This window comes from Urocitellus parryii, chromosome 3, assembly GCF_045843805.1.
Source record: "Urocitellus parryii isolate mUroPar1 chromosome 3, mUroPar1.hap1, whole genome shotgun sequence".
Lineage (NCBI taxonomy): Eukaryota > Metazoa > Chordata > Mammalia > Rodentia > Sciuridae > Urocitellus > Urocitellus parryii.
In genome coordinates, this window is record NC_135533.1 from 6,679,778 (window position 1) to 6,702,188 (window position 22,411).

At 47.4% G+C, this 22,411-nt stretch overlaps 1 protein-coding gene across 7 annotated transcripts; it reads left to right on the forward strand.

Annotated features, from left to right (window-relative positions):
- The first annotated feature begins 1,992 nt into the window (after positions 1-1,992).
- On the forward strand, positions 1,993-22,237 carry Znf746 (zinc finger protein 746). Of its 7 annotated transcripts, none has more exons than XM_077796663.1 (7): positions 1,993-2,265; positions 5,183-5,482; positions 5,570-5,696; positions 6,612-6,758; positions 17,706-17,897; positions 18,384-18,509; positions 19,537-22,237. In XM_077796663.1, exons 1-7 carry the CDS (start codon positions 2,242-2,244, stop codon positions 20,628-20,630), a joined length of 2,010 nt encoding a protein of 669 aa, XP_077652789.1. In that variant the 5' UTR covers positions 1,993-2,241; the 3' UTR covers positions 20,631-22,237. The 7 variants fall into 7 exon arrangements, with proteins under 7 accessions (XP_077652789.1, XP_077652790.1, XP_077652791.1 ...); XM_077796664.1 differs by having other exon boundaries at positions 19,540-22,237; XM_077796665.1 differs by having other exon boundaries at positions 6,612-6,725.
- The last annotated feature ends 174 nt before the right edge of the window (positions 22,238-22,411 follow it).

Sequence of the window (22,411 nt, forward strand, 5' to 3'; positions counted from 1 at the left end):
GCTCTGGGCCTCTCAGTGTCACCAGTTGCTGTGTGCTCGCGGGGGGGGGGGGGGGGGGGGGGGGCGCGGGGCGGCCGGACCAAGCTAGCTTGCAATCAACACCTCTTTGCTGCTTACATGGATCTTGGTCTCTGGTGGCCTTTTGGGGGGTCCCAAATTCGAGCATAACAGTGTAAACTTCAGGTCTGTATCCCAGGTCTCCATCCACCAGGATAAATAAGGCTTGGGTGTATCATAAAGTTCCTGCTGGCTTTTTCCATTTTAAATTCAGGACCTTATGGTGAGGCTTCAGGATGCCTCCCTTGCAATAACTATTACAGTTGTGTTGTCAGGGTTTTTCCTTAATATTTTCCCCCCAAATGATAAGGTTTCAGTTCCAAATATGGGTCCAGCCCTGGCAAAGGAGATGTGTTCATTGGGAGGGGAAGGAATAGATGGAAGAACTCAAAGAAAATAACAGTAAAAAGATTTGGGGGGGGCTGGGAATATGGCTCAGCGGCAGAGTGCTTGCCTAGCATGTGTGAAGCACTGGGTTCAATCCTCAGCACTAAATAAAAATAAATAAATAAAAGTATTGTGTCCATCTACAACTAAAAAAATATTTAAAAAAAATAAAAATAAAATTTTAAAAAGGATTGGGGTCAGATTCCAGAGCATTTGCCTAAGTGCCTGGGGGTAGCAGGTTGACTTTAACTTTCAAGGATTTACTCAAAAGGCAGGGCTCCAGGCAGGAAATCCCTACACTTAGGGACAACCCCCTGGACCTGGGAGGCCTCAGGAAACCCCTGCATTAGCAAGGGAGAAAGGAGAGTCAGGCCTCCCCTAACAGCAAGGACTTCCCCCAGGACAGTTCCCTGGCCAATTCCATATTTATACACAAATAATGAATCTGGGATAAGACCCTCTCTTGCTGGCCCGGTGGGGTTCAGGCCAAAGAGAGAGGATTGAGATCCCAGCTGCTGGACCACATGGTGAGCAGGTTCCTCCCTGGGGAAGTCCCCTGAGCACAAGCAATTCTGAAAGACAATACATACATCCAGACCATTATGCGGAGGCCTCACACCGCATTCCTTCCACCCGCTGCTCACCTTTACTGCTTAAGGAGTTTTCTCCCCCTGATAAAAATACATATTCTTTTAATTACAAAATAGAAATAAGAGTTGAAAAAAGTTAGATATATATGGCCTGTTGTCTCAATAATAAAGAAAAAATGTTTAGACTATGTTGATGTACACGCTTCCCAACCTGTTATGTATAAAATATCATGCATGTGACATATAAACATTACATGCATGCATGTGTGTACATCCCATAAACAGGGTGCACTGTATATGCCCAAGCTATTGTACACACGTTTTAAGACAAAATCGAATCATTCTGTACAGACTTCTCAATACATCATGAACGTCTTTCCATACCAAGTCCTTCGCCAAAATAATTTTAAATGGTGGCGTTGTGTCTCGTTTTTCCTTCCACTAAAGACATTTCCTATAATAAACATTATAGGAAGCCCCACGTGGCTGCCCACCGGGAAGTACCCAAGCCATCTCCCCGCGGCTGGAAGTACGTGTCGCCTTTCAGAGCAAAGACAGACGGGAGCTACCGCTGTCCACCACACAAAGCCACGTCCCCGCGGCTCCCGCAGCAGCGCGAGTCCCCGGGCGATCGGGCCGCGGGCACCGGGGAGGCGCAGGGCCGAGGGAGGCCCTGGGCGGCCCCAGCTCGCGCCGGCCGGGCCCGCGCGGTGCCTCGAGCCGGGACGGGACTTTTAGCAACGAGTCCCTCGGGCCGGACCGCGGGCGGCGGGCGTGACCCAGCGCGCGCCGACCGCGGGTCCGCGGAGGGCGTCCGGGCCCGGGCCGGGGCGGGGGCGGCGGGGGGTCGCGGCCCCGCGGGGGGCGGGGCGGGGCGGGCGCGGCGGCGGGGCGGGCGGGGCGGCGCGCGCTGCCGTTCGCCGCTCGGGCTGCAGGTGGGGCTGTGCGGCCGCGCTGCCTCCAGGAAGCCTCACGGGCCTTCGTCGGCCGGGCCGCGGCGCCGGCTCCCAGGATGCAGTGTGGACCGGCCGGGCGCTGACGGCGGCGGCGCGTCTGCGGGCGGAGCGGAGGCAGGCCGGCCACCGAGGAGTGCGGCGGGGAAGGCAGGGCCGGGCCGGGCGCCGCCTGCCGAGAGGACCGGCGGCCGGGCCTTCGTGGGGCGGCGCGCGGCGGCGGCGACTTCCTCCGGGCCGGACAGCGCAGGGCCATGGCCGAGGCGGCCGCGGCTCCGGTAAGGGCGGCCCGCGCGCTTGGACGCGCGGCCTCAGGGCTCCGGGCGGCCCGGGCCCAGCTCACGGCGCCGCAGGCCCCGGGGAGGGGTTCCGGGGGCCAGGCCGGGCCGCAGGGCCTGGGGCTCGGGCGAGCGGGGCGCAGGGTCCGCCGGGGCCTACGGCGCCAGCCGCCCGGGCCCCGCACCGCGGGCCGAGCCAGGCAGGGGGAACCGCCGCCCCGCGCCGAGTTCCCGTAGCCTTCCGGGGCTTCCTGCCCCCGACCCGGCCGCTGTCCCCTTGGTCCCCGCGCCCCCCCTCCCGCCCGGGCTCCTTTCTCTGCCTAGCGCTCGGCCCAAGCTTCCCTCCCCCAGCTCCCCCCAGCGGCCTGGTGGCACCTGGGAGGTGTCCGGCGTCGATTCCGCAGACACTGAGCACCCACTATGTGCCCAGCTCGCTCCGGGCGGCGCGGGAGGGCTGCTGTGTTTGTCGAGCCAGGCACTGCACCTAGCCTTGTTTAGGCATTATTTTGTCCTCACTGCAGACCTATGGGGCAGGTACTGTTATTATCTCTGCCGTACAAAAGAAAAACCGGAGGCCCAGAGAAGTTAACTTGCCCATGATCAAACAGCTAGAAAGTGTGGGGAGACAGTGGCTCCGAGTTCAAGGACCTGGTGTGTGCTGGGGAAGCAGACAGGTACACCGTAAGGATCTTGCAGAACAGAAAAGGGGGAGCGCAGTGTCCAGGTGGAAGCATACCGTGGGAATGCAGGAGCAGAAGCAGCGACCATCCTGGCCCAGTATTTTGCTCTTCTGTGATTTGAACTGGGCTTTTGCAGGAGGTTAGTGTTTCATTAGACTGAGCTAGACCCAGGGAGCTTTCCAGGAAGGGAGGAGGCTCCGGCAAAGGCACAGAGAGACAGAAAGACCCCAGGAACAGAAAAAGAGTCCATGATCTTGGAAGAGATGACTTTAATAGGAGGCTGCAGAGAATTGGAAGGGATTGAAAGGCCTGGACTTTGTCATGTGGGTGGGAACCGCTGAGGGATTTGGCTGCTGCTTAGACCAGCAGCTCATCTTAAGTGGAGTTTGGGTTTCCCTGCTGGTAGCTAAGGCAGCAGGGCTACTTCACACTAGTGAGGCTGTGGACTTCAACAGAGCACAGTCCCCACCTCCCAGTAGACACTCTGAAGGCCTCAGGTGGGGCTCCCAAGCCACATGAAAATGATAAGAAGACTGCACCATTGTTCAACTATCAAAGAGGAATGTCTTCTTAATGATGTTGGAGTTTGCACAGGTGCCCTTTTCATGCAACAGGAAGATTCTAACAGTGCATTTAGAACATAATGGGATTTCAGGGGATGGAGAGCAGGTGGTGAGGGGCAAGGACAATTTTGGAGTAGATTGTTGAAGTCTGGGATATATGGCAAGGTTGATCCCAAGGAGGAGTTGGAGGTGAAGGGAGGATTACCAAGCCCAGCCAACCCCCAAAGCACCAGCAGGACTGCACCACACACTCCTTGAGAGCAGGGCCCCTCCCATGGCAGTCTTTCCCTATCAAACATCCCTTTGCCCATCCATACTCCACCCTCTGAGACCAGCTGAAGTCCTACCTTAGTGAGGCCCAGAGTCCATCCTTTCAGACAGCCAGAGAACTTTTTTTTTAAGTACCATCTGGGCAGGGTTTTTTTTTGCTTCCTGTAGCACTCTCCTTTTGTCCCTTTTTCTGAGGTGTCCTTCCATGTTCTGATTCTCAAGAACACACTCCAAATTAATCCACATATGGTTCCTAGAAGCCACTTTATTTTGCAAGTAGTTGCCAACATTTTGCTTAGGAATGCTTTTCCAGAAAGTCATCCATCCATCTACTGTCACCAGAAAAAGCCTCCATAACATGACTCCTCCCTGCCTCAGACTGTAGTGGGCAGATAGTCCACAAATGTGTGCTTCCTTCATGGTCCCCATCTGCTAGTCGGTCAAGCCTCTGTGTGGCCATTTCCATTGACAGGGAAGCTCCATATCTTTTGACTTTTGCTGCACATTTAAAAGTATGACTTTTAAAAGTATGACTAAGGTCCAGTCTCTAATAGAGCCATGTGCTCTATATTCTGCTCGGTGTCTATCTTCCTCACCAGACTCAAGGGCACGTCACTCATTTCTTACAGCTACAAAAAGGTCTTGAGACTATCAATTTTACATTGGGAAAGGTAGGAGCCAGGAGAGAAAGAGAATCTCAGGAGGCTCAGGTAGTGTGAAAAAAATCCAACTAGCTTAATGAAGTTGCAGTAATGGTAATCCTAGCTTGCAAGGAGTGAGGGACAAGATCAGATTGTCTTGGAGAAAGGGGAATTGGCCATTAGATTTTTCTGTCTTGTTAAAAGAGGACAGGAGGTGCTTTAAAAAAAAGAATTGAGCAACACTCTTGTTTGTGTGGTTTCAGTGGAACAGCTGGGGGTTTTTTGCTGGGTCATCGGCAGTACAGTTCCTGTGGGTACCGGGAGTGCAGGCTGGGCTCTAGTAAATCTGCAGTTTACCATTTCTCCACTAAAACACCCCAGCAATGCTAAGTCACTGTTTACTTTGCAAAATCATACTGAGCGCCTGCTGTGTGTCGAGCACTGTGCTGTGAAAAGCTGCAGTGCGCCTCCAAGGCCTCATGGTGTTGGCCCTGCAGGAAATGGCCAGATAGGGTGGTGAGCCTCAAGATGGGATTCTGCCGTGTGCTCTAGGGGCTGGAAGCAAGGCGCCACAGCCACGGGCCAGATCTGAGATTCCCAAAGGAGGTGATCTCCAGGTTGAGATCTGGCACATGAGACAGGAGATTCCCACTTCCCACAGACATGGGCTCCCTGCTCTCAGCCTGCCTCTCCCATGCCTAGGGAGATGGGGTCATAGATACAGTGAATGCAATGAGTGACGCTGGTTTCTCATTTTTGAAAGATTTCTCCATGGACAATGGCAGCTACAATTCAGGCCATGGAGAGGAAGATCGAATCGCAGGCTGCCCGATTGCTTTCCCTAGAAGGTCGAACAGGGATGGCTGAGAAGAAGCTGGCTGATTGTGAGAAGACGGCCGTGGAGTTCGGCAACCAGTTGGAGGGCAAGTGGGCCGTGCTGGGGACCCTGCTGCAGGAGTACGGGCTGCTGCAGCGGCGGCTAGAGAACGTGGAGAACCTGCTGCGCAACAGGAACTTCTGGATCCTTCGGCTGCCCCCTGGCAGCAAGGGGGAGGTCCCCAAGGTAGCCTTTGGGTGCCCTGGAGTTGGGAGCCCTTGGGGCTGTGCCTGTAAGTGTGTGGGTGAGCGAGTGTGACACTTGTGGTTCCAGGTGCCCGTGACCTTTGATGATGTGGCCGTGTATTTTTCCGAGCAGGAGTGGGGCAAGCTGGAGGACTGGCAGAAGGAGCTCTACAAGCATGTGATGAGGGGCAACTATGAGACACTGGTCTCCCTGGGTAAGGCCTGGCACTCCCTTCTCTGTCAAGTGGATTTTATAAGTCCCCAGTCTCTTTCTTCTGCTGGTTGTTTTCATCTCAGTGACATGTAAACCCCTAGATACTTTGAGCAAGGGAGTTGTCTTCCTCCTCCTAAAGATGATGCTAGTAATAGTCAGATTCCCCCTTCTGCCTTTTGGAGTGGCAGAGTGAGGAAAATGAAGGTCCCTTTCCTAACAGGGCCTAGACTGTGGACATAACTGCTGAGATGTAGATTGCAGGAACTCCTCTGCTCTAAGGTCCAGTCTCAAATTGACCACATATTGAAGAAGGACTTGCTTTACCTTCTCTTGCAGAGCTTTTGGCCTTTATGTGATAATTCTTCAGGGTCCATAGAGAATAGGACAGATCTTGCTTCCTACAGCAAGCATTTTCCCCTGCCCAAAGCCTTGCTGTCCCAGACTTAAGGGTCACTGCCTGGGAAGGGCCTGGATTCTGCCTCCTGGGCCCATTTCCAGCTCAAGATGAGCTCTCTATGACCTCAGAATAAAGGGCGATGAGGTGTCCTTGGTGAGGAAGGGAATGGGCACAGGCGTGCTGTTGCGCTCTAGAGTGCAGACGTGAGCTGTTGGCTCCTGTGGAGGCTTTATGCCCAGCACTGCTGACACAGGGCCAGGTAACTCTTTGTTGGCTGGGGCTGTCCTTTGTGCTGTCAAATGTTCAAACCAGCCCTGCCCTGTGCCCGGCAGATGCCAGCAGCACCTCTCCTAGACTATACAAGATGATCAAGCTTTCTAGCAAAGTTGCCCACCTTTGAGAACCATTGCTCTCTACCAACCCAGACATTTAATTTCCAGACCTTTCTTGATTTTCCAGCTGCCTTTCCCTTGCTCTGATGGGAACATGGCCAAAGCTAACCTTCCTCTCTTTCCTCAGACTATGCCATCTCCAAGCCTGAAGTCCTCTCCCAGATTGAACAAGGCAAGGAGCCCTGCACCTGGCGTCGTGCTGGCCCCAAGGTTCCAGACGTTCCTGTGGACCCCAGTCCAGGTGAAGGGTGGGAGAAGGCCAGGGAGACACCAGGTGATTGGATGAAAGCAGAAAAGTAGCGGGTTAGGGATGCTAATTGCTTGTTTCCCGAGAGACGGGAGAAACATGAGATGGGTGTGTGAAGTCTGCCTTCTGTAGTCGATGTATAACCTCTAACCTACTCAGCTGGCACTCTGGAAGCTAGTGCCTTCCGCATAGAAACGGGCAGACCAGCCAGCCAGCCAGCCACACAGAATGATGGGAAGAGAGTAGAGGATTTGGGCAGAGAAAGGAAGAATCTGTTGAACACAGAATTCATCCAGAGCTTTGCAACATCCACTGGCTGCCTTTAAGTCTATTCCCAGCTGCACAACGGAATTCTGTTGGCAAGCTGTGTGGTCCAATGTTATAAAATTCATGAATTTATTTAAGGTGAATGTGAATGCTAGATATCAGTGTCTCAGATTTCCCTGGAGCACATTTGAAAGTTCAGAAAAGGACAGGGGACATATGAGAAAAACCACATTCCTGAGGGGAAGACCTTGCTGGATTCTCTGGCCAGGAAGACCCTGTCTCTGTTCCATCCCTGCTTCCTACCTTGACTGTCCCAGGGTTCCCTTCCTTCAACACTGTGTGACTCAGAAGTCTTTCTGTGGCCAACTCATGTGCACTATTTGTGTCTTATGTGTTTGTTGCTTCATCTCAGTTAGATTTTCATTTTATCAAAGGCAAAAGCACATACAGAACTGACCTTGTGACCAGCTTCTGCTAATACTCTCAGTGGTTTAGTTTAGCAATATATTTTGAAAGTCTTCTAGGTGCTGAGGACTGTGCTGATGGTTGAAGTATAGAAAGGTGACCAGGAGCAGAGCACTATCCACAGGGAACAACTACAGGTCACAGGCAGCCTCCAGCTTCCACATCTGGGTGGGGGGGTTCATGTGGCTGGTTTTATTTTATCTGTAACACTTGCAGGGCCTTCCCAAGCTCCCACACCATCATTAATTAAAAGCGAATGAGAGCCCGGAGGAACCCCAGTTGCCATCAAAACCCCTTCAGCACTCAGACTCCCATTGTCTGATAGGAGTCCCATGTGGCCCTTCAGTGCAAGCACTAGGGAGGACCCCTACTGTCCCCCACCCTCATCCGGCCTGTCCCTGCCTCTGTCAGGCTTCATGTCCCTTTTTCTTTGTCTTCTATGAATTCCTCCACAGTGCTTAGCAAGTCCTGCTGGATCCTGAGTGTTCCTGCCTGTTCTTGCTTCTCTGCAGTTCTCTTGTCCTCTTCCCCATGTCCCTCTGACACTGGGCTTGCAGGAGGAGGTATCCTGCTCCTCAGTTTTGCCCCTCTGCTGGCTTCCCTTCCCTGTTCTGTAAATTCTGTAAACCCTGCCCCAGGTGCTCAGGTCTCTCAGATCTCTGGGGATCCCCCTTTCCACCTTGTCACTCTTAATGCCTTCACTCTTGGCGAAGGCAGCATCCACATGGAGGGTCCTTGGCTCTTCTCTGCCCCACATGGTCAACCTTTGTCGATGACAGTTACAGCACCCCTCCTAACCACCCCCTGCCATCCATCTTTCCAGTTCTCTCTCTCTCTAGAGCCTGAGTGCCCTGGGCCCTTAACCTCAGGAAGCTGTGAGCCCTGAACCCTCCCACCTTCTCTCCATCCTGGCCCATCCTCCCTTCCCTCTGTGGCCATCTGCAGTGGTCCCTTCGTACAGCCTCAACTCTCTATTCCTCCTCTGTTCACTGTACCCATCTGGCAGAAGCACAGTTCTGGGGAAATCTGCCTGCCTGTTGTGCATCTGCGCTCAGGTACCTGTCTGCAAGCCTGCTACTGGTCTCACCTGATTCTCCCAACCAGCAATGTCAAGTGAGCACCCAGCATTGCCCAGCAATCCCTGGCATCACCTCACTAGGCCAGAGATTGGCAAACTGTGGCTCTTGGGTGAAACCTAGGCCAATTGTTCCTATGGCCCACAAGCTGAGAATGATTCTTGTTTTTTGTTTTTAGTGCTAGGGATGAGCCCAGGAGTGCTCAGGCACACTATCCTCTCTGCCATTGCCACGCCACTTTCCTGATGGTTACCACAGATTCTTTTTGAGCAGCTACGAAGCACCTGTTTTCTCACATCTTTGCCCACTTTACATCATTTTTTACCAGTTGGATGGAGGCACAGTGGTTTCTTGGTTTAATTTGTATTTTCCCGACTGTTAATGAAGTCGGGCATCCTCTTCACAAGGTGATGTGGTTTCTTCTGTGAATTGGGTTTTTTTTTTTCTGTTTTTTCTACCCAGTCCTTTTTCACTTTTGTATTGATTCTGGACATCCTTGTTTGTGTTCTAGGTGCTGATCCTCATCCACTATGCGCATTACATTCATCTGCCCCTAATCTGGCAGATCTTTGAGCTCTGCAGTTCTTCTGTGGACGTGTTGATTTTTGGTAGGCATACCTGCCAGTCTGTTCCTTTATGACCTGTGCTTTTTCTTTGTGGCTGTCCTTGCCCTTCCTCATCCAAGGTCAGAAAGGTGTTCTGTTATATTTTCTTATAAAACTTTTAAAGTCTTGCTTTCCAAATTTAATTCTTCAGTCCATTCTAGAATTAATATTTGTATAGGCTACAAGGGAAAATTTACATGTTTTCCCCACAAAGATGTCAACTTTTCCAGCAATTTGCCAAGTGTCTTGTCCTTTCTCCATTGGTTTGTAGCACAGCTTCTGTCTTGAGCCAGGGTTTCATGTGTGCTTGAGGCTGTTCCTGGGCTCTGTGGTTCCTGTTGGTCCTCTCTAGGACACTCTCTCAGCTTTATAATATGCCTCACAATCTAGCAAACCAAGCATTCCCTGCTTATTCTTCAAGGTTTTTCTTGGCTATTCTTAGATCTTTGCTCTTCTGTATGAATTTCAGAATATTCATGTCAAGTTCTCAAGAAAATCCTGTTGGAATTGCATTTACAATTTAATGTTAGGGAATTGCTACCATTAAAATTTTGAGCTTTGGGCTGGAGTTGTGGCTCAATGGTAGAGCGCATGTCTAGCATGGGTTTGATTCTTAGCACCACATATAAGTAAGTAAATAAAATAAAGGTCCATTAACAACTAATAAAAATATTTTTAAAAAATATTGAGCCTTGCTCTTCATGGGAACACTTACCAAAGATTTCTCTTTGTGGTTGAATAAGGTTTTACAATTTCTCCTGATAGTTACAGTTTCTCTCCTAAGTCAGATTTGTAGAATTGATTACATGTTTTATGGTTGTTACTGGGTCAGGTATGCTATTGGCTTGGGTTTAGTGAAAGAAAATGTGTTCTCTCATTAGGCAGAGAGAAATATCTATTTAGAGGCTCTTGGATTTGTTACATATACAATTACATCCTCCACAGTAGCGCACCTGTCATCTCTGATTTTGATTTTGTTTTTGTTTTTTGTTTGTGTAGCAGTCTGGCTAGGACATTGAAGAATAGTAGAATGATAGCATCCTCATCTATGGATGACATATATTTCTAGAGTTTCCACATTAAGTTTGATTTTTTTTCATAGACATTTGAAGATTCTCTTAGTTTAAAGGCATGTCCTTCTGCTTGTGGCTAGCCAACAGTTTTTATTATGAATAAATGTTATATTGTGCCAAATGCTAGATTTTTTTCCCCTCTGTTTAAATAGTGCCTAGGTTTTTTTGTTACTCTGTATTATACATAATAGTAAATAAAACTCACATAATGGGTGGAGTGCTAGTCAACACAGTTCCCAGTATCCAGCACACAAAGAGCCCGGCCAGAGCCTTCAGAACCCATCATGCCTCCCCGACCACAGTCCCTGCCTTCCTCTTTCGGATTAATAGAAAATTCAGAAACAGAGCTCATCAGCCTTTTGCTTTCTTTACATTTTTATTTCCTCTGTACATATCCCTAAGTAACATTGTTTAGTTTTTGCCTGTTGAACTATTTATGAATGGAGTCTTATCGCGCATGTTCTTGAGTTTGCTTTTCCCACCTGACATCATGCGCCTGAGTGTCTGTGTTGGCGTAGTGCAGTTGTAGTTCATTCATTTTCATGACTTTCACCACTTCATAGTTTTCTGTTTTATGACTATAACACATTTTTTCCTTCTACTGTTGGTGGGTGTTTGTGTTCTTTCTTTCTTTTACTTCAAGACAATGCTGTTGTGAAAATTCTTGTGTGTATATAAAAGTCCCTAGATACTGACATGGGTATAGACCCAGGAGTGCCGGGTTGTAGGAGAGGTGGTGTGCTCACCGTCACCTGGTAATGACAAAGTGTTTCTGAAGTGGGGATACCAGTCAGCACCCTCCCCAGCAGGGCCTGGGGATTCCTAACATATCTTATTTTCACTGGCTTTGAAATGCCATTTCCATTCTGCCCATCTGGTGGAAGTTGAAATAGTCAAAAAATTGTGATTTAAATATGCATTTTCAAAATTAGGAAGCTTCAGCATTATATCCACTATTTATTTTCTTGTGAAATGTCTTTTGTCCACTTTTCTTTAAATTCGTAAGAGTTCTTTACATATTCTGGATATGAATCTTGCTGTCAGTTGTGGTGTTGATGGTAGGTTTTTCTGTTTATGCTTCCTCGTGTTGCTGGGGATGGAACCCAGGGCTGCATGCTGCGCACCAGCCTGTGGTATATTTTAAAGTGCAGATGCTTTTCACTTCCGTATTCTTGGATCTTCTAGTCTTTTGCTTTATGGTTCATGCTTTGTATGTCTTCTCCAGTTAAGAATACTGTCCAACCAAGAGGTCATAATACACGTCTCATTTCCTACCAGAGGTTTTCTATTCTTGCCTTTCATGTGCAAGTTCTTAATCCACTAGGAATGGATTTTGTGGTGATCTGAGGGAGAGCCCTGGTTCTTTATCACTAGCCCTTTGTTCTCATTTTTCCTTTGCTATTTAGAGAAACTTTCAAATTACCTCATCAAGCACCATGAAAAATCCAGTCCGTGTTATGGTTGGAGTTGACTTCAATCTACAAAACATTTGGGAGAAAATTGACCTTTCACTCTACTGAGTCGTATCATCCTTGACTATCCTCAGTCCCTCCATTTCTGTGATGTCTCAATGAAGGTTTATAATTTTCTCCCAAAAAGTAGGTTGAGGGTGTAGCTCAGTGGTAGAATGCTTGCATATCATGCCTTCAGCCCTTGGTTCAATCCCCCACACTGCAGAAAATAAAAATAGATCATTTTCTCCCAACAAGGTCTACACATTCTTTTGTCAGTTATATTCCTAGGTTGTTTTTGGTTTGTTTGTTTCTTTGTTTGTTGTTGTTCAGTCTCTGTGGTCAGTGGTGTCTTGTTTTTACTTGGGGGCAGGGATCACCATTCCCTGCAGCTGCAGCTTAATCAAGGTGCCATCTCCATCCCCCTGCCCTTCCTCGGTCCAATTGCCTGCTGCCCCCAGGGATAGGTGCCCTCTGCTGCTTTGCAAGGGACAGGCTCTATGCTGGCCCAGGTTACTTCTGGTTTTAGGGTCAGCATGAAGAATTCCTTCTGCACAGATAAAAACTACATCCTAAATTATCACTAATAAAAGTAGCTTAGCTTCACTGGCCTTCCTCATTTGTTTTCTCAGTTTAAGAGCCACAACAGGAAAGAAAATAGTAATTGGTCAGCTCCCTCAAAATCCTAATAGTAAAAAAAAGGCAGTTGTGTTATTTATTGATATTTCTATACAGGAACCTTGCTAAAATTCTCATTGGCACTAATAACTTTTCTAATAATTATCTAATGGTTTTCAGATTTTCTGAAAAGTTAATCATATCATCTTTGAGAAATAAGACTATTTTTTTAATTTCAAATCTTTATGGTTTATTTTTCTCTTATTGGGCAGGGAAATCCTTAAATAGAAGTGATGATAACAGGTGTCCTATGGATTCATGATTTTAAAGAGAATAATTTTTAATTTTTCACAGTGAGAATAACATTTACTAAATGTCTCATTTACAAATCCCCTTTATCAGGCTGAAGAAGTCCCCCCCATTTCTGACTTGCTAGGTATTTCCAACAGGAGTGATTGTAATTTAAAAAAAAAAATTTTTATCTTATTTATTCTAATTTGTTATGACAATAGAATGCAACTCAATTCATATTACACAAATAGAGCACAATTTTTCATGTCTCTGGTTGAACACAAAGTACAGTCACACCATTGGTGTTTTCATATATGTACTTAGGGTAATGATGTCTGTCTCATTTCACCATCTTTCCAAACCCCAGTGACTGGAATTTGTAGAATGCTTTTTATTTTCTTCTTGGTGTTTATTGAGATGATTATATAATTTTTCTCCTTAACTCTCTAATAAGGTCAATTATATTATTTCCTAATGTTAAGCCGATGTTGTAATCCTGGAGTAAACCTAACATAGTCATGACCTTTATATACATTTCCAGACTTGTCATGATCATTTTGCTTAGGACTTTGCATCTTTGTTCATGAGTGAAGTAAGCTCATAATTTTCCTTTTTCAGACTGTCTGCATTATTTGGTTATTCAAGATATAAGCTCTGATGTAGGCCCTCTGTTTTTATTTCAGGGAGTTTGTGTAATGTTGGAATTTTCTACCCTTGAACATTTAGTAGAAAATCCCAATAAAGTCACCTGAGCCTCCAGTTTTCTTTGTAGGGGACATTTTGACTATCCATTTAACTTATTTTAGTTATTAGACTATTTAGCGTTTCTATTTTTTCACTGGTTATTTTGGAAAGTTGTAATTTTTTCTAGGAATTTGTCTGTTTCCCTGGGATTTTCTGATTACTTGGAATGACATCTGTAATGCCTTGTTGTCTTTCTAACCTCTGCTGAATCCAAACTGCCTCCCCTTTTCCATTCTCCATTTGGTTCCTGATGCTGTCTCCTTTCCTCCTGATGTGCTTGCTGGAGATGAACTGGTCTAATTTCCTCTTCACTGGACCAACTTCATGCTGTCAGTATTCTGTCCTTGTTTTCCCTTTTAGTAATTTATACTCTGATATTTGTCATTGTCTTCTACTTTTTAAAGGATTTTGTTGGTGGTGTTATTTCTTTCCTAACACCTTGCAGTAACTGCTTAGCCTATTAATTTGCAGCTCTTATTAAGAGCACACAAAGCTGTAGAAGTCCTCTGTGCCATGGTGCCTGCAGCCCATGTGTCTGGATAGATAATATTCTTCTCTACTGGGTCCAGTTATCTTCTAATTGTCATTGTGATTTTTCCTTAGACCCTTGGATTATTTAGAAAGCAATGTTTGTTTGTTTTAAATTTTAGTAAATATGAGGACTTGAAGACTTCTAACTTAATTGTATTATCATTAAAAAAGACAGTGTGTAAAATATTCATCTTTTAAAATTTGCTGAGATTTGTTTCATAACCTGGAGTGTTCTTTTTTCTTCCTCACTATGTGCTTGAGAAGCATGTATGCTCCCTGTATTTGGTTTCTACTTGTGTCCATTTGATCAGGTTTGCCAAGTGTTGTTTAGTTCTATGACCTTTAGTTGGTGATATTTACCAATTATGAAAAATATGTATCAAAATCCCCCACTGTGAGGGCAATCTGTCCATTCCTCTCCAGAGTTCTTTTAGTTTTGCTTTATTATTTATTCTTAAAGTCAATTTCTTCTAAGATATGTAGCTATATCACTTTGTGTTGTTAATTCTGGCTTAGTTTATCTTGTATTCTGTGATATTGCTTTCTGCATCCTTCTGTTACAGGTGTGAGTTTTCTGGTAAACAGCATATTTCTGTGTTTTTTGTTTATTTACAGACTGATAGTCTTTGCCCTTTAACTGTCCAAAATTATAGCCACCAGCTACAGGTAGCTATTGAGCACTTGAAATGGGCTGTAAGGACAAAATGTAGACCAGATTTTGAAAACTATGTGCAAAAAAGAAAAAAAAAATGTATATGAAGGATGTGTGTATAAAACTATATAAGGTACCTTATTTTGTATTGATTGTATGTTGAAATAGCATTTTGGACATATTGGGGTGAATCCTTCCATCTGTTTCCTCAAGATTTTACAATGCAGCTACTGAGCCCCTCTGCCAATTGCCTGTCCCGTGGGACCCTACTGCTCCAAATCTTTTCCCTGGTCATGGTGGCTTTTGTGTGTGGATCCTTGCTGCCTTTTTTAAAGGAAGCTTTAGAATTTTTCTTTGTGGGGAGTTATTTTTGTGGGTATGTTGGTAATGAACTTTCAGTTTAAGTGTACTTATATATGGATCTATTTCTATATGAAAAAATCTTTATTCTATATTCTATCCCTGTTTGAAAGACAGAATTCTGGTCTATTACTTTCTCTTAGCCTTGTGAGACTGTCGCTTTGCAGAAGTCAGCTGTTGATCTTGCAGGTAATCTGTCTTTTTTCTCTGCCTGCTTTTAATAAGGCTTTGTCTTTGAGAATTGGCAGTTTCACTGCAGTACCTTTACGTGTGGACTTATGTTTCTTTCTCCTGCTTCAATCCGTGATATTTTCATCAGTTCAAGGAAATTAGCAATGTTCTCTCTTTGAATATTGTCTTGCCCCTTTCTCTCCAATCTTTTATTCGTGAGGTTTTCATCTTTGCCTCTATAATCTCTCTTTATATTTTCAGCTCTATCCCCAGGCTGAGGTCTGAGCATCACTACCAGGAGTATTCTTCCCCACACAGCTTGGAGCCAAGGACAGGGCAGGCAGTGCCCTGAGTGGCAGTTTGGGCTTGGGTTGTAAGTTTAGTCTGCTGGGAATGTTGCCAGTTGGGTGGTGGGGTGTCTCCAGCCAGCTGACCCCCACACACACCTGACCCTAGACCTGCCACACTCCTTCCCTAATGGGAGCATGCCACTCAGACCTGGGCAGGAGCTGGATGTCCTCCATTCTAATTTACTGTAGAAACTGGGGCTTTCTTAGTTTCTGGCCTCTGTTTGTTTTCCTTACTTTATTTGTAAGTCATCTATACTTTGATTTTTTTTTTCCTTTTTCTTATTTTTATACTATACCCAGCATTTTTATTTTTAGCTGTCCCAGTCTGGAAGGAGTTTCTCTGTTTCTCTGCACATCTAGCCAGCCATATGCCAGAAAGAAGACTTGATGCTGCTTTTACATCTGTTAAGATGATCATATTGTCTTTGCCATTACTGTTAACTTTGTGAATTATATTACCATATTTTCTAGTCTCATCTTATCCTTGATAAACCTGATTTGCTCATAAAGTGTTATCTCTTTCTATTTTGAAAATACATTATGGGATTTGATTTGTAATTCTTTAATTTAGAATCTTTCATATGTGTTCATAAATGAGATTATTTTATACATTTTTTCATATACATTAGTTTGTATAATCAAAATTATAATAGCTTCATAAAAGGAGTTAACAGATATTTTCCTCTCAGCTTTTTCTTTTTTTCTTTTTTTTTAACCCAAAGGCACTTTACCACTAAGCCAGCCTTTTTATTTTGAGACTCAGTCTCACTAAATTGCTGAGACAGTATTTGAACTTGTGATCCTGCCCCAGCCTCCCAAGTTGCTGAGATTACAGGCAAGCACCACCTTGCATGGCTTTCTCAGCTTTTTGAAGATATTCCATTATCTCTGATGTCCTGATTATTGTAGTAAATCTGCTTTCAGGCTGAATGTTATTGTTTTCTCCTTAGTGCTTTTTAAGATTTTTTTCTTTGTTTTTGCTGTTATTTCATTTCACTTGAATGTTGTCTGTTTATTTATTTGTGTTTATTTTCTACTTTGGAACCCATAGTTTTATGAACCCTTTAAACTATGGGTTCATAATGCCTTCAAGTTTGGAAAATTCTCAGCCATTCTTTCTTTACCTACTTCCATTTGCCCCTTTCTTTGTTCTCTACTTCTGGAATTTCTACCACCGGTTGTTAGAACTTCTTATTCTATCCTTCATGGCTCTTAACTTCTCTTTCGTATTTTCTATTTCTTTATCTCCAGTGCTTTGCTCTAGGTTATGTCCCCAGATCCATTTTCCAATTCATGAATTTTCTCTTCAGCTGTGTTCAGACTGATAAGCCATTTATTGAGTTTCTAATTTCCACAACTGCTTTTGTCATTTATAGAATTTATTTCACTCTTTTTCAAATCTATCTATTTAAAAAGAATTTACTCTCCTTCCTTAGAGATTCTGCTCCTTCTTTTATTTCTTTGAATATTTTAGACATACTTATGTTACTATATCATTCAACCTATCCTTTTTTTTATGGTTCTTGAGAGCAAAATCTGCCAGTGACTCCCATGACTATTTGGCTCCTCTTCTGGTCTAATTTTTAATTTTTCCTCTAGTTTTAGTGTGTAGGGGACCCCTGTAGTCTGAGTTGTAGGGGTAATCCCATGGGGCAGGTTTGCTCTTGCCTGTGCTGGGTTCTCCTGGGTCTCCATGACTCTCAGCACCTTTTCAGTGAGCTTCTCAGCGTAGGGCACCTGCACTGTGTGGGTAGAATGAATTCTGTGTAGATGCTGAACTCCAGTGTCTTACGGGTCACTTCCCTCGCACACCCCTGGACAGGTGGACAGCTTCCTAGTAACTCCCTTTAGTGGTTAGAGTTTTCTTAGGCCCCATCTCACTTAGGACAGAGCCTTATAGATCCTGGCTGCCTGCAGCAGGTCAGCACCACATGGACATGAAAGCCCAGCCCCTAAGGCCTGTGTTCTATGAAAGCAACACTGTGGGTTCATTTGTCTTCTACAGCAACTCTTGACTGAACTCTTACTCATATATCTGAACTCTTTCTTTTGAGTCATTTAACCATGTATATGAGGGTTAAAGTTGGGGAGAAGAGGAATTTGAGGTTCAGTTTTATCTGTCACTCCTGTGTTTTAAGTGAAAGCAGGACTTCCCAGAGCAGCTCATGGACTAGCTCCAGTCCAAAGTCCCTACTTGCTATTACCTTCCTTCCCATCAGACTCTTTGCTGTTGAACCTGTGTAAGGCCAATGTGTCCATTTCCTTGGCTGCATATTTATGAGCTCAGGGCCAAGGGACTCACACACTCTCCCTTTCCTAGGCTCTGGGCCCCCTGTTCCTGCCCCTGACCTTCTGATGCAGATCAAGCAGGAAGGTGAGCTCCAGCTGCAGGAGCCACAGGCACTGGGCGTGGAAGCCTGGGCATCCGGGCAGCCAGATATTGGGGAGGAGCCCTGGGGCCTCAGCCAACTGGACTCTGGGACAGGAGACATCTCCACAGACGCTACCTCAGGTGAGTGGCTAAGACAGAGCAGTAGACACAGGAATGAGTTGTAGAAACTGAGGGCAAGAACTGGGGGAGGTTCCTGAGAGGCTGTGGGGAGCTATGGTCTCTCAGAACTTCTGGTCTGACTAGTATAGAAGTTTGCCTTCCTTGAGGAAGGGTCTGGACTGAAGCATATCTCACAGGCCCTCTGGGGGTTGGTGACACTGTTCCTGAGTGTTCTTTGGCCTAGCAGATTATCTAGGCCAACACATGCCTGCTTTTCCTGTCCCCAGCCTCAGGCAGTGACATCAACAGCTGCCTCTTGGAAAAGGGCTCCTTCTCAGTGACATCTGAGCTTCCCCATGCTCTGACATCAGAGAGGCTGGGTTGTCATGATCATTCAGAAAAGTCCTTGTGGGGCTCTTGGGGTTTAGCTGCCCTCCCCTCCACAGTTTTCTTCTGCTCCCCGTACCCTTCCTGCCCCTGACCATGGCTCTGGTCTCTTCATTGCAGGCGTCCATTCCAACTTTCCAACCACTATCCCACCCACTTCCTGGCAAGCAGATCTCCCTCCCCACCATCCTTCATCGGCATGCTCAGACGGGACACTGAAGCTCAACACAGCAGCCTCCACAGAAGGTATGGGGGGTGGCGAGAGAGGAGGCGGGTGCCTCCACTGGGAGCCCTGTTTATTGGTGAGGTACCCTGACCTTTGGGTGTCTGTGATCTCATGACTATTTTAATTCTGAATTCTGTTTTTTATCTCCTCCAAATGCTTAGGCTTGAGCAGTCTTTCCTGACAGTATCCATGTTTTAGACCATTCTCTTTCATGTGGTGTTAAGCATTCTATTCTAATGTTCTGATTTCTTGAAGGACAGACCTCCTCTCCAGACTCACATGGCTCCTCTGGCATAGAAGCAAACAAAACAAAGCCAAAACCACTTCTTAGGTATTGGCCTTCCAAAGGCCAGAATTGGGAGCATCACTTACCAAACTTATGTATTCGTTTTTTTCTTCTGTTATGCTACCTCAAGTTATAATTTCTGTCATCTTAGCATCCACCAAAATATGTTAAAAGCCAAGGTCCCTGGTATAAAACCTTGGGATGTGAAATTACAGTACCTTTATATACATTCCTACTCATTTTCTACTCATTCTCTAATATTCTCATCATTAACTGGGTGACTGCTTCTTGGATGTGTTATCTTGCTTAATCCCCTGACATCTGACATTCACAGAGGAGCTGCTGGTTGGAAACATGCCTGATGTCCACAGCTGGTACAAGCAGAGCCCAGTCTCAGATTTATCTAAACCTGTGCCTATGCCTTTGCACCTTGGGCAGTAGCCTCCTTTGGTCAGAATTCCTTTTCTTAGGAAAATTCATGATTAGCCTTAACAGCCAAAATGAAAACAAAAGCTGGGGGGCAGATCTGGGGGTTGCCTTGCTGTGGCAAAGGCACTAGGACACAGTGTCCTCTGGGTCATGAGATAGCCTCACCACCATGGTGGAGTGCTCTGCAGAGTCTGGTCCTGAGGCTTGGCCAGGAGGGCCCAGAGTAGCGTCCCAAGGACTAAATAGCTGCTGTGCTTCTAAATGAAAGCATCAGATCCTTAATTCCTCAAGAGTAAGGGCCAAGATGATATGTGCCTTTCTGTCTTTCTCAGCAGATGTAAAAATTGTGATCAAAACAGAAGTCCAAGAGGAGGAGGTGGTGGCCACACCTGTGCATCCTACCGACTTGGAGGCCCATGGGACTCTATTTGCACCAGGCCAAGCCACAAGGTTTTTCCCTAGTCCTGTCCAAGAAGGAGCCTGGGAAAGCCAGGGTAGTTCCTTCCCTGGCCAGGACCCCGTGTTGGGGCTGCGTGAGCCGGCCAGGCCTGAGAGGGACATGGGAGAGCTCAGCCCTGCAGTGGCCCAGGAGGAGACCCCTGCGGGGGACTGGCTGTTTGGTGGGGTCCGGTGGGGCTGGAATTTCCGGTGTAAACCTCCGGTGGGCCTGAACCCAAGGACCGTGCCAGAGGGGCTGCCTTTCTCCTCCCCAGACAATGGAGAGGCCGTCCTGGATCCCAGCCAGGCCCCGAGACCCTTCAACGAGCCCTGTAAATACCCTGGCCGGACGAAAGGCTTCGGCCACAAACCCGGCCTGAAGAAGCACCCTGCAGCGCCCCCGGGAGGCCGGCCCTTCACCTGCGCCACCTGCGGGAAGAGCTTCCAGCTGCAGGTGAGCCTGAGCGCGCACCAGCGCAGCTGCGGCCTGCCAGATGGCGCGGGCACGGCCACCAGCACCGGCACGGGTGCGGGCACGGCCACCTCAGGGGGCGGCAGCGCACGGGACGGCAGCGCCCTGCGGTGCGGGGAGTGCGGCCGCTGCTTCACGCGCCCCGCGCACCTCATCCGCCACCGCATGCTGCACACGGGCGAGCGGCCCTTCCCCTGCACCGAGTGCGAGAAGCGCTTCACAGAGCGCTCCAAGCTCATCGACCACTACCGAACGCACACAGGCGTGCGGCCCTTCACCTGCACCGTCTGCGGCAAGAGCTTCATCCGCAAGGACCACCTCCGCAAGCACCAGCGCAACCACGCCGCGGGGGCCAAGGCGCCGGCCCGCGGGCAGCCGCTCCCGCCCCTGCCCACCGGGCCCCCCGACCCCTTCAAGAGCCCCGCAGCCAAAGGACCCTTGGCTTCCACAGACCTCGTGACTGACTGGACTTGTGGCCTAAGCGTCCTAGGACCCACTGATGGTGGCGACCTGTGAACACCCCCACTACCATAGCCCCCGTGGGCTAAAATGTACAAAGTCCTGAGTGCAGACAGCAGGGTGGCGTTGAAAGCCTAGAGGCAGAAAGGGAGACTGGCAGAACCAAATTCCCACATTGCTGAACTGATCACTGGAACAAGAGGAACGCTCCACCTCTAGACACAGTAGGATTCTGATTGTGAAACTGCATACCGTAGTAGAATTTCAAGTAATTTAACTGCAAACCCGGTTTTTGTTCTTGTTTCTTTTTTAATTCTTGAGGAAAAAGCTGGAAAACAGTAGCAGCATCAGTTGAGATCCTGTCGTGCACTTTTGTTTTTCAGGGTGTGTGTCCGCCATGTCTCCTGAGTCTGATGGCAGTGCTGGGAGGGTGGTGGGTGGGGTCCTGGAGGTGAAGAGGGCCCTGGATACCCCTGGCCCCAGGACTTCTAGGGATTGGTCTCCAGACAGCACAGTCTGTGGGAGTTGACTCACCAGTCTGCCTGGGCAGCAGGTCTGGGCCTGGGCAAAGAAGGGTACAGGACCTGGAACCCCAGCTTCCACTCAGCAGGAAGGACCAGACCAGGAGAGTCAAGGCAGTGGTCAGCTTGCCTGCCTATTGAAAAGGCCCCTAAGCACTGGCCTGGCTTTTCCCTATTCTGCACCATGCCATCCGCAGTACTGTCCTAGAGCACTTGACAACATCCCCCAGGGACTCCTGGGCCCCATCAAGGAGAGCCATGTGGAGCTGTCAGGTCTGGAGGAAGTGAAGAGCCAAGGCTGAGTGTGGAGCCCTCACATCTGGTTATGCAGAGCCAGGCCTGGAGCCAGCGGCCCAGACCCCAGATGCTTCTGGTGTGCTGCCCCTCCTATAGTGTCTCATTTCCAGAGTACTTGCACATCACATCTCACTTGATCATACCTGACTTTGGGAAGTAGCAGGACAGGTACTTGTTTCTTTATAGAAATGAGATGAAAAGGGCTCAAAGGGGGCATATCTCGGCCCCTCGCCATTGAATGCACAATGTGTGCCAGGAGCCAGGAAGCGCCACAGCTGGGACACAGTTCCTCCTGAAGCCTTAGTTTAAGGGAGAAAAGGTTTTGGGTTTTGCCCTCTGAAAAGACTTGTCCCACACCCAGTGAGTCAGATCCTTAGGCCTCAGAGGAGGAGTATCTGGCTCCGAAGCCTTCGGGAACCTGGCCTCTTTGGTGTGTGTGCTCATTCACACACTAGGGCTGCTCAGGAGGCAACCTGGGAGGCTGGTAACATGTAAGTGGCTTGCTCAGTCCCACCTCAAAAGTCTTCAAAGTGGAATTAGAAATGGGCCCAGATTTCTTGTCCACCGTAGTGCTATCCCCACCACACACATATCCATTCCTGGTTTTTGAAGCAGCCTTTGGTCCTCTTGCCCAAAAGGGTTCCTGCCTCTCTTTGCAAGGAAAGGCCATGGCATCCATTCATTCACTCTGTCCTGCATTTTATTAGGAATAGACTAGTTAAGAAAAATGTTTCTATGTACTGTATATTTTGTACCTGTTTACACTTCTAATATTGATATAACTGATATTTTGAAAAATAATTGAACAGAAAACATCCTGTTAAAATAAAACCTAACCAGCACCAAGGCAGTTTGGTGGGTTCCATTCTTAGACCCGTGTCTTTGTTGCTAACCACGTCCGCCAAGGGGCTGTCTGTCCACTTCCTCAGCACCCTCCTTGTGCGCTTAGTCACCTTGAGCCCCCAAGAGGTAACTATCTTTGAGAACTAGGAATGGGAGGTCCGCGAGAAATTTGATCCC